General features: G+C 32.9%; 1 protein-coding gene across 5 annotated transcripts in view; it reads left to right on the top strand.

Annotated features, from left to right (window-relative positions):
• The first annotated feature begins 14,781 nt into the window (after positions 1-14,781).
• The window catches only part of LOC110022128, a 15,699-nt gene continuing 11,399 nt past the window's right edge, over positions 14,782-19,081 (top strand). The window contains exons 1-6 of one of the 5 annotated variants that reach the window (XR_002293742.1): positions 14,782-14,937; positions 16,110-16,152; positions 16,488-16,588; positions 16,659-16,771; positions 17,480-17,577; positions 18,181-18,465. Coding sequence is in view for 3 of the 5 variants with exons in the window: in XM_020720959.1 (XP_020576618.1) it covers positions 14,890-14,937; positions 16,110-16,152; positions 16,488-16,588; positions 16,659-16,769 (303 nt within the window). In the remaining 2 variants the exon portion in view is untranslated. Of the gene's footprint in view, positions 14,938-16,109; positions 16,153-16,487; positions 16,589-16,658; positions 16,845-17,479; positions 17,578-18,180; positions 18,466-19,081 lie in introns of those variants that run through there. The other 4 variants (XR_002293741.1, XM_020720959.1, XM_020720938.1 and 1 more) reach the window with 4 other exon arrangements.

The following is a 19,081-nucleotide window of genomic DNA, read 5'->3' as shown; positions in this document are numbered from 1 at the left end:
TGTAATTAACTATAGGGGCTTGCCCCTATAGGAAGCTTATCCCGAACCCAGCACAATATAAACCCTATTTAATTCCTTATATTCAATAGGGGAACTTGTCGGCCAATACATTGGTTTCGCAGACCAAACGGATGTCATAACTTTCTTTAGTTTATTTGATCGAGCCTCACTCTCAATTCTTGCGTTCATCCTTCGGGATAGATACATGATTTGAGATAAAGTGCTCTTTCATCTAAACTATGAAAATTATGGGGTCAGTTTGACTTCATCTTTTTCAAAACTAAATTTTTTAAAACGTCCTTCCGAAGCGGGCAACGGGATTTCAATTCCGATGACCGACAGCTTCCTACGGGCAAACCCCACACCAAAAATAGTGCCGACATCTACCTCTGCCTTTCTTAACATAAGTAGAATCTAAAACATCTACTCTCCTAATCGGATCATCAGATGGTCGACACTTAATGTGACCAAACCATCTAAGATGGCTTTCTCTAATTTTGTTTGTCACAGGAGCTACACCAGCCCTATCACAGATATATTCATTTCGCATTTTGTTTCTAAGTGTAAAGCCACTCATCCACCTAATCATTCTCATCTCAGCAACATTTAACTTAGTATTAGGCTTCTCTTTTAAACACCAACCTATAATGCTTCTCCAACACTTAACTTAGTTTTATGTATATATGTAATTTTTTTTATAAGAAATTTGGTTTCATACTTGAAAGATCTACTCTAAAAGTTTTTTTTTTTTTCACAAAATTGATGAAAAAGTATAGAGAGAAGATAAAGTTTCCTTCATATAATTTTTTAGCAATCCTATGGAGGACATATGATTGCATGTAATGAGAATTGATTTATTGTGTCTTAATTATATGTTTAAGCTATTTAAATATGTATGATGCCACATTTACAAATATTAGAAGTAATTATTAAGTGACCAATGAATTTTTAATCATTAAGTATCAAACTAAACTTTTTTTTGTGTAACCTTAAAGATAGAGATAATGCTAAATACTTGGAGAAAAAAATATTTGGTACAAACATCTGAATGAAAATAATTTTTCAAAACTATACTAATTAAAAAAAAAAAGTTAAGAGTACTATAACTCAGCAAATTTCAGTAGGTATCCCAGTTAGATCTAAAATTTCATATTTATGCATCTTCTTTGCAGCTAAATGTACTTCTTATTTTACCTATATAATATACCTAATTATTTTATTCCTTATGCTTTTCCAAAAAAAAATTTCAACAAAAATCCATTTTATAGTTTTTCAAAAAAGTATTTCCAATTTTTCTAAAAATTATTCCCAATTTTTCATAATATCTAATTTCTAATAAAAACATTATGATCTCACTTTCAATACTACCTAATTTGATCAAAGTATCTAAATTTCATATATTGTACCTTATTCATTATATAAATCTCATTTTATCTTTTCTTAATACTATGTTTATTAAATTAAATCTCAAAAGCTATAGCCTTGATTTGCCCATATAATCTTCGCAAAACAAACAGCTTTCTAAAGATTGTTATAAGCCTCTAAAATGTATATTTTTCAGATACTTATTCAAATTTGGGTATTTGTTTAACTTATCTCTAGAAAGTCGAGGAAGATGGTCCAACTCAGTAACGTTTTAGTTGAAACTTGAATGCAATCTTTTATTTGTTATAAAGATGATTTATGAGTAGAAACTATTGACAAAAAATCATCCTACCACTATGCTCCAAAGTGACTACTAAGGGTGTGCATTTGGTCAGCTCGGATAGATTCATTGATGAGTTTTGCAAAATAATTCAATCAAATCAAATTATAAGCAAAACCGAACCGACTAAATCATAGGTGAAATTGAATCAATCTGTACTGGAATATCATTTGATTTTGTTTTAACTGACCTTTGAAATTCTAATAAAAATGTGGAATTTGTTCAGTTCATATGAAGTTGATGAACTTGTTAAAACAATTTAAACAAATTAAATTATAGTGCAACCAAAATTTAGAGTAACCGTAATATTATTTCATTAAGTTAGAATATTGTCAAAGAAACATAAGGGTGGGTTCAATGGCCACACAAATAAACAGAATAGTTACAAGTGACTTTCAAATATCATTTTGATTTTTGGTTGAACCGATTTTTTTTAACAAAACCAATAAATCAAGTACAAATAGCCAATACTATTCCTAAGCAAAAAAATAAAATCATTAAATAAAATAAACAAAACAAATCAAATATGTAAATCTTAGCTCAGTTTTTAGTTTAAGCCAACTAAAGCACACCTGTAGTGAATCGTTTGCTTGCTCCATGCAGTAACACATCACAGTGACTTGGTGAATAACAAATAAATAAGCATTGGTGAACATCTTTTGGTTGAGATGAATAATAACATCATTACAAACATAGAAATACTATAATCGCATCTTGTATGATGAGATTTAATTATATTTGATGATATTTCTCCATTCATAAGAATTCAAAATTGATAAATTGATCATCAGTTAGGTGATTATTATTATATGATCAATGATATTTTCATTCACGATCATCATTCCTATCTTCAATGAAAAAAGTTGAACAAATAAAATTATTCAAGTGTAAATAATTCTTATACTATTGATCTTATCTACATCCAAATATCTCACAAAACCTAGAAACGAGCGACTCCCTATATAATTATTATCCTATCCTGTTCAAATTTCTCTATCATTTTCTTCCACTCAGCTGCAGTTTTGGTTTTGTAAAAAATTACCACAATAGAAACTTCAAGGAGAAAGTGAAGCTTGGTCCATAAATTTGCCTGGAAGTTTTTGTTCTGACAATTGAGTAATAGCACATATTTCTCTGTATAGGACTCATTTCAACTTTTCAAACACACGTAGATCTATATTATATTAACCAAACCACACTCAACCTTCAAGGAACCTGAATTGGTATTTGAAAATAAGATTACATAATAAACCTCAAATAAAGTTAGTTTTAGAGCGTTTCAATTTACATATATATATATATATATATTCAAAATCAATGAAACCAACTTAATTCTCTGCAGAAGTGGAAGAAGTAGAACTATTCCTCATAGGATTTCCTTACTAAGACTTTTGTTCTACATGTCCTCATTAATTTTGTTGACTTGCTCTAATCTTACTGATTTATTCATTAACTTTTGTCCACTTCTACCTAAAACGAAGCACCTGGAAATGAAACTACATCCCTATTTCATAGCTTACTCCCTCCTATCAATAGATGCAGTGAGAGAATCAAGAAGCTACAAGCATTTGTTGTTTGGGATTGTTTGAAAACTAAATCAAGCTAAATACTGTCATTCCATAAGTAGAAACTATAGTACGATTTCCAGCCATTTTTGGGCCCATTTGAGACTTGATACAAATGAAAATGAGTAGGTTTTATATATTTAGGTTATTCATTTCACTTGAAAATCAAATCAAGCTTGATTAAATCCAAACAAATCAGCCAATCCATGAGTTGAAACTGTAGATTGAGTATTATTTCAATATAATTTACATTCATGTTTAGATACATTTAAGAAGTTCGAGATCAGATTAAAATGACTAACCTATATATGTATATGTATTTATGTATAGGAATTCATAACCTGAAGTTTGTGGGGACTCATCTATCTAGGTTCAAACAAATCATTAAGAGTCTTGGATCAATCTAACCATTCTTTCTATTGCATCTATGCATCATTGCTAAACATATTTTTCATTTCATCTTACTAATGACATGGATGTATCTTCAACTTACATAGGAATAATCATAGGAAATCGTCTCATGACTACATCATGAAACCATCTATTATAAATAAGATTTATTTCAGTGTATCATTTCAATATAAGGTGCGTTATATATGTTTCTAAAAAACAAATCATGGAAAAAATGGAGCACATATTCATGATGAGACTAAATAGAACAACATGATTGAGTTGTAACATGATCATATCATAATGTGGTATTTATAATGGCATGTTAGCATGCCAAAGTCAGGATAAAAATGGCATTCAACATTATGAATGGATGTGTTCATCATGATATTATAGTAGCCACCTACCTCAGCTTGTTTTCTAAGGGCCTTCCCATAACTTCTCTTCATTCTAATGATTTCTTTACAAATTTCTCAAGCGCCTTTTGGTTTCTTTCAGCACATAAGCATCAGCTTTCCCTATCTCCGTCTCCTTATGAACCAGCTCCATAGCTGATGGTCAAAGAAGTTATGTAACCTATATAATAGCCTCCCCTGCAGCTATAGGACTCTAGTCTCCTTAAGCCTCAAATAAGAATGTGTCCTTTGTCTAATAATTGGGATATTTGTCACAGCAAACTTGATTATTCATGTGAGCATGATAAACAAGTTATTCACCAATGAAGTAAGATGAAATATACAAAATAAATCTGATAACATAAATAATTTCTGAATAAAAAGGAAAAATCAAATGAACTTCCACGGGGCAACGTTATTCAGTAGAGATTCCATCATTTTAGAGATTTGATCAACCACCTGGAAGCAGTTCTTTCTTTTGCTTATGAAAGAACTTACCAAACTCAACCAGGATTAAAAAGCTTCTGCGTAAAAAAAGAACTAAAATCAATAAAAATAGCTTGTGCAAGAATGGCATAGCATAAGGCATGCATCCTATCAATGGAATAGCAATTTATGGAAAAGTCCTAATTTTTTCAAAATGCTAAACAGCACATGTTATTAAGTGTATCGCTAAAGGCAAATCATCGATGACCCCTTAGCTAATCAACTGGGAATTCAACAAAAAATCACAAATTCAACAACCTTTAACAGCCTTAGTAAGCCACATTGCAAAGAGGCAATCTTTGAGCATTTGCTCCTATTACCAAATCATCATTATTCGACTTACTCCCAACTATTTGGGGACAGCTTTATATATCTTCTCTTTTCATTAATTCCTAGTAAATGTTACTTGAGGTCTAAAATCTATTCTTCCGAATAATTTTGAACAACTACTACCCATCTAACTAGTGCTTATTCCACTTTCATTATAGATGTCTAAACCCCCTAAATCAATTCCCAATTACTTTATCTTCAACTAATGCCATTCAATTATTCCACTAATATAAACATTCATTAATAAATTTTAGTTTTATCACTCACCTATCTTAATATTATTATTTTTTGTCACATTAACTTAACTATCTACATATTTTTAGTAACAAACACTTCGATCATACAGCATCATCAACCTAATTGCATTTTTAAGAAAATTTACCTTTTAAGACTTCATGATATCCTATTATCAAATGATGGTTATGATGTGCTTCTTCATTTTAACAATTCAATCTTTATATTTAGAAGTTATATCCTCAAATATATTATCATTACTTTGCAAGTAGATTCAAGAAACTTAAATATTTTACACCAAGGCATCGGTAAAACTTCTAATAATATTAATTGATAAGTATTTATTCTAAACCCAATTAAACTGCATATGAAATATTATGTATTTGTTCTACTTTATTTTTACCCCTATCTTTAAAGTAATTTCTTCATATCATTTTAAATATCTATAGAAGCAACTCCAAAATAAATGCAAAAAAATAACAATTGATCCTTGATGCGATCCTATCGTATTTAAAAACTAATTATTCATTTTATGCTTACCTGTAATATTAATAAATGCTTCTATTTTGTTAAGTACATTCTTTGCAAAATTTCTAAATGTCTTAAAAACATTATAAACCTCAAATTTATATAATTTTTAAGTACATTATTATTATTTTTTTATTTTGTCTTCATTCCTAAAATATTGCTCTCTTATTTGTTGCATGTGACCTGGAGCCCTTTTTTTTTGAGTGGTTCTACTAGAATTTTGAGAAAAAAAAGTTTCATTATACTTTGCATTATTGCAACTTCTATTTTATTGGATTAGATCCTCTATCCCGTCACAATTTGTCGAAACACATGATATTCTCTATGTGTGCATGATGTCTTTTGTTGTTACTTTATGCTTCAACAAATCCACGGCTAGTAATGCTATGTATAGAAGTTGAGAATTTCTCATATCATCCCCAAATTGTTAGATATCTAATTAAGGCAAGCAATTTTGCACCTAAAGCGCTCAAGAAATTTGCTGTCAAAGTTATATTAACATGTAGCCAATCACTAAATTAAGAAAAGATATTTGAATCAAATATGAGAGGGCCGATTCAAGTTGGGCTATGGGTCAAAATCTCATCCCTAAATTCATGGGACATAAAGCTTGCGAATAATAAGTAAATTTATGCCTTCTAAGATAGAACTTAAACTTCCATGTGCTAAGCAAATAGTTGAACATGTCTAACGCAGAAGTTTATCGCGTGGTGTTGTAGTAGCTACAGTACCGCAGGTGTGTTATTGTAGTCGCTACAGTAACCGTGGTCTCTCTTTCCTATTTAATTCCTTTTATGTCCTTTCCTGATGCTTTCCCATTATAATTCATTTCCTTCTCTACTTCTTTCATATTCCTCTCCTTGTCTATAATATCTCTTTCTTATCCTCCTCTTACCTATTTTATCTACTAATCTCCTTTTTATATAAGTAATTTTTTTCGAGGTTATGATTGTTGATTTTAGCTACTGCCTTCGAGGCGTTCTTTCCCTCTTGGGGCTATATGCGACGGCAAGAAGGTGTTACGGTTGTAACTCGTACGATGTGGTGACCATCTTCAAGGGTCCGGTGGTGCTCTGGCTGCATCTCGACCCCGACGAGACATTTATCATTTTGCATCCCCCTCTGGTCCTGCTTCCAGCAGCCGCAAACCACTCGACCTTATTGTCATCTTCATTACTTGTTGTTGTTGGATGCTTCCTAGAGCTATCCTGCTGCTACCAGCCACGCCGACACCCTAAAGGTGTGCTTTTGTTCCAGCGGGAATCAAAACCCAGTGTAGAGAGGAGTTACGACCAACTTGCCACCCAGGATGCATATATTATATATATATATAATGCAAACAATCATTTTATGAAAAATAAATATTTAACTCCTTCTGAATGGGCAATTATGCTTCTAGAATAATCAAAATCTCCATCTGCATTGAATTATATTGATGCATAACTACTCATGATAAATTTAGCTGTAGAAAATAAGTAATCTTAGCTTATTTCACAAAGATGTGAACTCTAACATAATACGAAAGTAATTACTAATGTGATAGTATGACCCTCTAAGCATAAAAAGAAATAGTGATGGAGAACCAAACACCCTACTCCATCTAAATATCAAGTTTAATCTACAATGTAAATTTAAAAAAGCTATTTGAGCTAATTATAATATGAAAATTTTTGGCTCCTAAGTTCTCATGTTCCTTTGAGATCTCGGGATGGGATCTACCTAAGTTTCATAAATGGCAAAACTTAGAAAAGTCAAAATGCCCTAAATCATTGTTTAAATTTATGGATGTGTGGTGCAAAATATGTTTCTAAGAAACTAGTTTCGTAGGTTATTTTTCTCCCTCTTATCAAAGGATAAAATGTTCGACCAATAGCTTGAAGCAAATGTATTTATTCATTACTTGGCTTCATAATGATAACCCATTTTCCCTGATATGCAGTTATATAACAGTATTAGATTTGTAGCTTCATATATTTTATTTACTCTTCCTCTATTCCTTCTATTGGATGAAGACTTACAAGATAAGTTATTTGCATACATACTGTTAACGTGATTATATGAATCAATGGCATTAATAGCCTTGGTTCTATAGGCAGAATTTTAGGATGTAAATAGACAAATTTTTAGCTCTTATTTTTAGAATGTGACAGCTTTACTTTCCTATTATAGTCTTAGGTCTCTTGTATAAATATTAGTCTTCATTGTATAATTAGAGATCAAGAAATATAAATTCCTTTTCCATTATTAAGGTATCAAGCTATTCCTCTAATATTTTTTTTCTGCATAATTTTCTGGTTCTTGGCTCATGATTTCTGATGTTTTTCTTCTGCATAATCTCTTAGCTCTCTATCACCTCCATTTCCAAATGGAGAAATTTGATATTGCAAATCCTATTGCAACGGTCTTGACTAGTTCAAACTATAATCTGTGGGTCCAAGAAATGAAAAGTTTTTTGATCGATCGCAAACTTTAGCTTATTGTTACTGGAGATATCAATAAGCCAACCAAACAACAATATGAAACTGATGTCAAATTTGCCGACCGCCTTGAAGATTGGGATAGCAAAAACTAACAGATTATTACTTGATTTCATAACACATATATTTCATCAATTCATATCCAATTTGTTGATTATGACACTGCAAAAAAAATTTGTGAGTACTTGGCCAGTAAATATCAGACCGCTTGACTTGCTCATTAATTTAAGTTATGGATTATGTTTCATAATCTGAAACAAGAATCTGATCAATCTGTGAATAATTTTCTTGCTCAAGTTCAACCAATTTGAAATTTTATAATCTCAGGCGAAAATAAATAAAGATAATCTTCATCTTATTCAAGTTATCGTGGCTCTCCGACCTGAATATGAAGTCATTCGAGCCTCTCTACTGCACATACATCCTCTTCCTACATTTGATATGGCTATACAAGAAATCATTTTCAAAGAAACTCGCCTTAATCTTGACAAAACCTTAAATTCTGAAATTGCTCTTAGAACTACTCGTTCCTCATATCAGAAATCTAGCAACAACACGTGTCAAAATTGCAATCAAACGTCATGTTTTTGTTAATTGTTCGAGTGTCGAATGCAGATATTGTTATGCTCTTGGTCATAATCTTGAGAATTGCACGACTTGTCCTCCACGACCAAAGAGGGGTCTTTAAACCAAGACCGTCTTGAAGTCTGACTTTACTTTTGTCTTTACTGCTTCCGCTGATAGTTCTACTACTATCACTATGAGTGATCTTGAAGCACTATTCGAACAAGTTATCTCTTCTAATTCATTTACGGCCATGTTTGTCACTCCGGGTAATTCTCATTGGCTTTTTGACTATGCTTGTTGTAATCATATGACTAATAATGTTAAACTGTTATCTACCACATCACTGATTTATCTTTTATCACCGATCCATACTGTCAATAGTAGCAGAATCAATATCACTCACATTGGTCATATATCAACCTTCAATCTTAGTCTTTCTGAAACCTATTGTATCCCTAAGTTAGCCCTTAATCTTATCTTTGTTGGTCAGTTATGTGAACAAGGGCTGAATGTTAATTTTTCCCTTCGTGTTGTTAGGTACAAGATCCACAAACAGGACAGGTTATTGGGATGGGTCGTAGGGTAGATCGATTATTTGAGATAGTCTCTCTTCATCTTCCTCAGAAATCTCTGTCTGTTACTACAACTATAAAATCTTCTAATCGCCAATGACATATTTGTCTTGCTCATGCCTCAGCTAGTAAAATTTAGCCTTTAATTTCTCGTGACTGTTAGGATCTACAAAGTTTGAGTCATTTAATTGTTTACATTGTCAGCTTGTAGAGTAATCAGCGTTGTCATTTAATCTTAGTAATTTTATTTCAGAGTCCTTTTGGCTTAATTAATTTGAACATTTGGGATCTCTCATATTTCTTCATTAAATGATTTTCATTATTGTGTTATTTATTGATAATTATTCTCGTTTTATATGGATTTATGTTTTGAAAAATTGATCTGAATTACCAAAAAATTACACTTTATTCGCTACTAATAAAATTATTCGAACAGACAATGCTATGGAATATCAGGATTCTTCCTTACTCCAATTTCTCAGTCAATAAGGTACCGTGGTTCAACTTTCTTGTTCTCACACTTCCCAACAAAATGGACAAACTAAACGAAAACATCATCATATACTTGATTATGTTCGTGTTCTTCCTCTTTCTGCCTCTTGTCCAGAAAAATTAAGTGGTGAAGCAACTCTTACTGCAGTCTACTACATTAATTGAGTTCCTATCTTACTCCAAAATTTATCCCCTTAGGAAAAATTGTTTGGAAAGTCTCCTGACTATTCCCTGTTTGAACCTTTTGGTTTTGCCCGTTTTGTTCTGTTACAACCCCATGAATGTACAAAATTAGAACACGTGTTAGTTTATGTTATTTTCTTGGGTATGAAATTGAACACAAAGGGTTTCGTTGTTGAGATCTTATTACAAATAAACTTTGTATATCCCATCATGTTACCTTCCGGGAAAATATCATGTTCTCATCTTTTTTTTTAATTTCAACGCTCTGTCAATATTGACTCTATGTTTCTCACTGATTTCTCAATTGAGTTAGGTAATTCTGATATGCTCAATATCAGACCTTCCACACTTGCTCCTATTGATTCTGCTCTAGCTGCTGATCCTGCACCTACACCTCCACCTACCCTTGACACCACTTTTCGTCGTTCTACCCGGGTAAGAGAAACTCCTCATTACCTTACGGATTTCCATTGTTATTCTGTTATTGCAACCCTTCATGAGTCTCGCTCTTATCGAGAGGCAAGTACTGAACCTCTTTGGCAGCAAGCTATGTCTGAAGAACTTCAAGCTTTGGAGAAAAATCATACTTGAGATTTAGTCAATTTTCCTCCTCATAAGTCCCATATTGGTTGTAAATGAATTTATAAAATCAAGGCTCGTTTTGATGGGTCCGTTGAGCACTACAAAGCTCGTTTAGTAGCCAAAGGTTACACTCAAGAATATGGAATAAATTATGAAAATTTTTTTTGCTCCGGTTGCTCGATTAACATCAGTCTGTAGTCTATTAGCTATTGTTGTGGTTCATAAATGAAAGCTTCTCCAAATGAATGTCAAAAATGTTTTCCTTCGTGATGATTTGTTATAAGAGGTGTATATGCATTCTCCTCTTCGTTATCATTCTCCTCATAAAGTCTGCAAAGCTCCGACGAGCTTTGTATGGATTAAAACAAGCTCCTCGAGCCTGGTTTGTCGAATTTAGTTCTACTCTTGCTCGACTTGGTTTTATCTTTAGTCCACATAATTCAACGTTGTTCGTTCGTCAAATTTACCATAGTATTGCACTTATGTTACTTTATGTTGATGATATAATAATAACAGAATATAAAATAACAGAAAATGATATATCTGATATATCTGAATTACAATATTTTCTCAGTCAATGTTTTAAAATGACGGACCATGACAATCTCAGTTACTTTTTAGGTCTTGAATTTTCTTATAATTCTGAAGAATAGTATCTTTCTCAAGCTAAGTATGCATCTGATCTACTTTCTCGAGCAAACTTACGTATCAAACCCCTTAGAACTCAATTGTAAACTTACTCCTCTCAATGACACTCCTCTTGATGATCCTATTTTAAATCGACAACTTGTTAGTAGTCTAGTTTATCTCACTGTTACTCGACCTGATATCTCATATACAATTCACTTAGTCAGTCAGTTCATGTCTGCCCCTCGCTCATCACATTTTTCTGTAGTTCTTCAGATACTTCGATATATTAAAGACACTCTTTTTTATGGTCAACATTTTTCTGCTCACCCCTCTTTAATGTTATCTGGCTACTCTGATGCTGATTGGGCTGGTGATCCCCCAGATCGTCGTTTTATCACTGGTCATTACTTCTTCTTATGATATTCTCTTATCACTTGGCGTAGCAAAAAGCAAACAGAGGTTGCTCGTTCCAGCACAGATCGTGCTCTAGTTGACGCCTCTGAGTATCGTGCTCTAGCTGACTCCACATTTGAATTATTTTGGTTACGCTGGTTGTTATTTGATCTGGGTGTTAAACAATCTTCTTTTACTATGCTTCATTATAATAAAAAAAGTTTTAAACAGATCTCTCATAATGATATTTTTCATGAGCGTATCAAGCACATTGAAATCAATTGTCACTTTATTTGTCATCATGTTACTCAGGGCACCATACTTTTTAGTACCCATCTCCTCTGTTAATCAAGCAGCTGATATCTTCACCAAAACTCATCCTCTCACGCGTTTTCAAGACCTGCTAAGCTGGCTCAAGATGACATCCACTATACCATCAAGAGTTTGAGGGGCGTGTTAAAGTGCTTATAGGAATCAAGGGCATTAATAGCCTTGATAAGGCATCAGTAGCCTTCATTCTTTATGCAGAATTTTAGGATGTAAATAGACAGATTTTTATTTCTTATTTTTAAAATGTGACAACTTTTCTTTCTTATCTAGTCTTAGGTCTCTTGTATAAATATCAGTTTTCATTGTACAATTAGAGATCAAGAAATACAAATTCATTTTGCACTATTACATTCCACTCTGGCATTTGCATATATTACGCCTAAACTTTATTTTTTACATGCATGCCATCTTACCTGAAAATGAAAAGGTACATTTCACTCTTAAAAAGTTAAAATGGTCATATTTTTATGTGATGTGAAAGATTTTGGTGTTGTAAATGTAAAAAATTTATGTTTAGGTGTTAGATATAGCAGTAATCTGCTAAACAAAAAAAATGTCAAGAACTTACAAAGATATAGCAGTAATCTACTAAACAAAAAAACGCTTCTCATCTAATTCAAGAACTAATAACGTCAATAACTTACATTGCACAATAAAATCCTGCAGAGATAGCAATTCAACAAAATGAACAGAAGAAGTTCAAAGGCGTTACAAACATTACCAACTTGATTTGAGGAAGTCCATAATAAGCTGCAGAATGTAGAATGTCTCTCTCTATATGATGGGCAGATATCAGGCCTAAGCGAAGAGGAGAAGAGTTCGGAGAGTTGGTAGGGTGCCATATCCGTGGATCCCAGACAGTTCATGCAATCATTTTGTCGATTAGCTTGTCGGCAGCATGATTCGTGACCCATTTCTCTTAAGAGGGTAGAGGAAGTTCAGAGGAAGCTCTGCGGGTGGGAACAGCGAGCCGCAGAGCTTCCTCCGGCGGCGATGCAGTAGGGGAGGAAGGAAATGGAGCCGCAAAACCGGACAAGCGTGCCCTTTAAACCCGGAAGAGAATAATATTCTAATAGTGACTGGAATTAAAAAAATTTATTTTTTTGAAAATTTACATATACACTACGCGATTATTTATTAAAATATCTAACAAAATTATGTTGAATGCTCCTTGCCTGTGCATGAATTATACCTCAAGAGTTTGATCACGAACAATAAATCATGTCTCATAGGAATGATCACATATTTATAGAACATTGTAAAGTATGTGATTAGGGGTTGTCAAAATTGCTGGTTGTTAGTGAAAAGTTAGTGTTCGACTCGTTAAGAAGCTCGTGCTCGGCTCGTTCGCTAAGTTAACAAGCCGACCATGAACAAAGCTTTGTTTGTTTGTGTTCGGCTCGTTTTGACTCGAAATACTACTCATCAAGTATGTATGTATGTATATATATATATATATATGTATAAATTAGTAGTATTTTTTTAAAAAAATTAATTGACTACATTGCTACAATAATTTATAATCAATTGAAAGTATTAATTAAGAAAATAAAAATATAAATTATTAAATTAGATTCAGATGATGTTTTAACATAAACAATAATTTGTAAATCTTGCTTACTTACCTCAATCCTTAACATGTTATGGCTATGTGATTAAAGTTGTCAAAACGACTCTTTATTTGTGAACAGCTCGTGTTCAGCTCAATAAGCAAACGAGCCGAACACGAACACATTTTTTGAGCTCGAAATATAAATGAGTGGAACATGAGCGAGGTTCGTGTTTGGCTCGTTTACACCCCTATATGAGATGTCATCTCTTTGCCATTGTTTTAACTTGATTGTTAGAGGATAGTGCATATTCATGTTTGCTAATGTCTAGGTAATCCTAACATTCAATTTTTTTCTTGTATTACGAGTAGGGGAGTCAATTTCGAATAGCGGTTCGAGTTCAGGTCTGACTCGAAAATGAATGGAACCCGAATAGAACCAAACCGAACACGACCTGAATAATAAATAAGTCGAAGACTATGAATCAAACCCGAATCGAACCCCAGTTGACCTGCTAACCCAAACCTGACCGAAAATTTTGTGCCTATTTGGGTTTTCAGGTTCAACCCGAACCCGACCCAAATAATAAACGGGTTAAATTCTCTGACCCGGACACGACTCGAAAAATATTTGGGTCAACCCTAACCTAGATTTGTAATTTGTTGGACTTTTTTATAGTGTAAAAAACTATGATATTCATTAAAAAATATTAATTTCATTGAATAGTTATGAAGTTTAATTTATAAGTTGCTTGTAGTTTAATTACACGGACCAACATCTTCGGTGAAGTAAGGGCGAGATCGGATAGACTTTTTGTCTCGTTGTATTTCTTTATTCCTTCCATTCCTTGATCGTAAATCTCTTAACTTCACATTTAACCTTGCTAATTTCATCATAACTAGTTTGTTAAATATATTTTAATTGATCAGCTCATATTATTTAAAAATAAATAAATATTTATTAATGTGACAAAATTTAATCTATAAATATGAAATTGCAAAAAAATAAGTAAATTTTCTTTTGAGCTCATGGGCAATCCCGACCCATTTAGTGGGCAAATATGTCTATGAAATTTTAAATAATAATTGGGCTCGAGCTTGTTTTGATTGGTCGAGGTCCAAGTAAACCTAACTCATGCCAAATCTGACCCACCCCATGCCCAAGTCTAATATGACCAGAAAAGAAACCTTAATAAATTTGCAAAACAAATCAAAAAAGAAATAGGGTTGGCTAAGAAAAACTTTGAATCCAACAACAAAGCCTTCCAGGAAAAAAGCATTTTGATTTTAATTTTCTAACAAAATTTTTGATAAAAATAAATCAAATTTAGTTAAATTTAATTATTATATATAGCGTGGCCTACACACTTCACTATATAAATTTAGGTCTCCACAAACCTAGGGACTTACAGCGCTGCTCGCCACGAGTGCTTAGAAAAGATACGCAGCTTTCTAGGGCGGAGGAGTTGAGATCGAAGAACATGGAGGAGGTGCTGAAGCCCTTCTATGAGAGGGCAGCTGAAGCCGAGGTAGGCGATACAGATCTTCTCAATGAAATTCTGGATTGTTGCAATACTTTGAATGCAATGTATTCTCACCTCTCATGCTTTCATGGTTTTCTCTTCGTTTTTTTCTCTGTTCCCCTCTGGAGCGGGACATCTGGTTTGTTTCACGGCCCTAGGCTGTTTCAGTGTGGAAAGGGTTACATTAGCTGGCTAGTACCAAAGATTATTGGATTTTCCGTAGGAGATGAATCTAGAAGAATGATATTACTGATCTTAGTTGTTTAGGGTTGTATAGAGTAGAAATGAAGGCGGAACAGTTAGGATTCATGTTTCTTATTTTTCAAGTAAATTTCAAATTAATTGGTTGCTGCTTTGGTAATTCTATCTTCAAGCCTTCATCACCTCAATCGTGCTCATCCTTGTGTTTTAAAGTTTCGAAAGGTATAATTTATTTTGGTTTTATTGTACACAATTTCGTTCTTCAAGCTTATGGTTGTGCGTTTGGGGAAAACCACTATTTAGCTTTGTAGGGATCTCCTGAAATGCGCTCTCCTGCAGATTATCATGCTGCTTGCTTATTTGCAGTCTACTTTCCAGCTGAGTAGCAGAACTTGGCATCAATATGCTTAAATTTCGTTGTCTGTGATCTATGCTTCATTTTTGAATGTTACTTGAAATTGAATTTATTTACTAAAGATGGATTATGGCCAGCCAAAATTGATCCATGGGCTAAGTATACTACTCCGAATAAAAAAGGTAAACTACTTAAAAAGCATTGGATAATATCATACTTACATAGAGACTAAGTATACTTTAATGTTTCTTTAATATGATAATGCTGTTATTGCGTAAAGGCAGTGTGTTCCATTGATTCTGTTTTCGCCGTAGGTTTCTTGGAAAGCTATTATGGATGGATATTTAATTTAACACCTTTTATAGTGATGTGATTAGAAATTAATCAGTCACTCAAATTAGGTGCTTTGTTAATTTAACGGTTCATAAAATTAGGCCCGCGGTGGCTCTAACTTCAACAATCTTACGTAGGATTTCGTTCTATCCTTCTCATGCTTAGTTATTTTTGTCATTTGTTTCTGATTGAAAGTTCACTCTGTAATATCTACTATTTAGAATTAGCACTCTATCTACACTAACCAGAATGCGAGCTCGCATCCTAATGAGCTTATTTTTATCTGAAGGAACGCATAATGAGGTTGGAGACATTGCTTGGCAATAAAAAAGGTATGCTTCTATATTAATTTAAAGGAAAATTTACATACACAGCACACAGTTCTTATGTATTTACATATCTCACACTTGAACTCTCATACTTACATACATAGCACTTGGTGTTTTAAAACTATGCTCGAGAAGGTGGATTTCACTTTTAAAGAGTGGTAATATTGTTATTTTTGATGTGACATGAAAGATTTGAGCATGATGTGTGTAAATATGGAAGTTTTGGTGTGAGATATGTAAATACATAAGAATTGTGTGTAATTTATGTAAATACCCCTAATTAAAAACTTATGCATTTTTTTATAGCAGTTTGAACGATTATATGCATATTTTTCTAGGAGATTCAAATTATGAGAGCAAGCAAATGTCGTCTATTATTAATGACTTCCAGTCAAAGTTAGAAATAGCCCAAGCCCAACTTGATTCTGAACAAGAGAAGGTTGATACTTCTTAATGTTATTTGCTTTCATTAACTCACTAAATTTTCTTTTTCTCTATAAAACTTCCAGGCTTCAAAGGAGATTCGAAGGCTAGTTGATGAGAATTTGAAGCTTCGCTATCGTATTTCTCATCTGATACAAGCGGTGAAAGAAGCAGATTCCAAATTAAACGTGCATTAAAGGTTTCATCTTTCTAAATTTTTTTCTGCAACTTGTTAAGTTATAAATATTCTCAACTATTTCATTTCATTTTGCGCCAGCCCTTCAAAGTAAAAGGTTCTGGATAATTGATTTTCTCATTTAATGGAAGAACAATCATCTCAAAAATATTGCAGAAAAACTTTCTTTTTTGAAATGAATTTTTTCTTTTGTAATTGGTATGTATTTTTTTTTTAAATGACTATGGCTCCCGTCACTTTTATTTATGGGGCACATTTTGGAGATGCATTTATGAGGATTGGTAGGGAACATGCTTGACTACTCATGCATTCATCCCCTTCATGAATCTAGTTATTATAATTATCATTATAATAATTAGAGAAGTGGTTTAGGTCCAAGGGAAAGTCTCAAAGAGATCCATCTGAAATAATATAATGAAGAAGAGCAATTGGATGAAGTTTAAAAGTTGAGAGGGGCATTTACTTACACCAAATAATTCATAATTCTTAAATAATTACATATCTAACACCTATACTTTCATATTTGCATTTATACAACTCAAATCTTTGATATTACATTAAAAATACCATTTTTACTAACTTTTTAAAAGCAAAATGCACATGTTCATGCATAACTTTTTACACCATAGTGCTAAAAGTGTAAATATTAAATTTCAAGTGTTTGATTTGTAAATAAATAAGAATAATGCGGTATGCATGTAAATTTTTCAGGCCGAAATGATCAAAACAAAATATATTTTGTCAACCTTCCAGATTTCAAATCTGATATTGCCCTTGAAAGGAGCAAGCGAACGAAGCATTGCTTTCCAGTAAGTAGAAGAGTTAATAAGAACTGTTTTCCAAATATATTGGCTAAACTTTTTGGATTGAATGGAAACTTAATTTAAAGATTTTAGTTTCAATGCATATAAATCTGTTTGTGGTATGTGCACCCTAACTATGGCTCAGGAGGTCACACGTCATCAGCTAGCACAATTAATTTGGTTAATAGTACCTTTTCTCTTTTTCCTATTGGGGCATTTACATACTACCCAATTCCTATTTATTTACATATCTATCACATAAACCCTGCTTTTTTACATTTACCCCCAGAATGTTTCATACCACATGATAAATACCACCGTTTTAACTTTTAAAAAGTTGAAATACACATTTTTATGCATAAGTAAGGTGACATATATGTAAAAAAATGAATTTTAGGTGTCAGACATGTAAATACACATGAATTAAGTGGTTTGCATGTAAATCTTATTATTATACATATTTTTTTCGAATCCCCTGCTTTTTGTTTTGCTGATTTTCCTTGAATGTTTCTATAACTTATTTTTCGATTGATTTAAAGTTTTTGTTGCTATGCAAGTTTTCTTAGCTTGTTGGTTGAGAGTTTTGGCTTCTAACCAATGGGTTCAAAGTCCTGTGTTTGTGATTTAGGGAATGTTTGGGGTAGCAGCAACTTATCCAACTTATTCATATAAGCAGCTGATTCGGATAAGCTGTTGATCGGCAGCTGATCTGGATAAACTGGTTGGCTGTTTGGTTTGTTCATTTGGAAAATAACTAATTTGCAGTTGTTTCTAGATAAATGACCATTATGCCTCCAGTCTGAATAAACTGTCTAGCGTTTGGTTTGTGCGTCTGGAAAACAGCTGATTTGCAGCATTTTGTGGATAAATGACACTTCTGGCACTATGCAGCGTTTGTGCATTGGTCATCATTTTTTTGTTTCTTCTCATGCAATTTTGATAATTATATACTAGAAAATTCATGATTAAAGCATTGCATAAAAATTTTTCTTTAAAAAAGTTACCATCTTTTAGGTGTGCCTTTTGCTCCATGGCCTGTAGCATGCTCTTTAATTCATTGTTTTGAGTAGCAAGCCTGCCAAGTCTCCCTATAACACAATTACAAACATAAACTTTCTTAGTCCAAGAAAATCACAAAAAACGATCAAATTTGCATTTGCTGCAAAATTAATAACATCAAAGAGTAAGAAATTGGAAGTGTCACCTGCACGAAATTTACTTGAGTTGATAATATTGTAGCTTCAATCTGCAATGTCTGAAATTTGCTTTCTAGCTCTGAAATATACCGCACCTTTCTTTCCTTAGAACGAGCAATAGAGTGGCAATTAGCCAATATCCTGAAATCAAAGAACTAGAAATCAATCTAAGATTGTGTATAAGGGCAAATAACTAAATAAAACATAGGGGAACCTTTTGGCACGTTTTGGATCAGCCAGAGCGATCTCCTCGAGCCATTTATTTGCCATGATCTTCTTCTGCTTCCCCTGCTTTCCATTTCTTCTTGACGGTA

This window comes from Phalaenopsis equestris, unplaced genomic scaffold (assembly GCF_001263595.1).
Source record: "Phalaenopsis equestris unplaced genomic scaffold, ASM126359v1 Scaffold000002, whole genome shotgun sequence".
NCBI classification, from domain to species: domain Eukaryota; kingdom Viridiplantae; phylum Streptophyta; class Magnoliopsida; order Asparagales; family Orchidaceae; genus Phalaenopsis; species Phalaenopsis equestris.
This window is presented reverse-complemented; position numbering and strand designations above follow the sequence as displayed.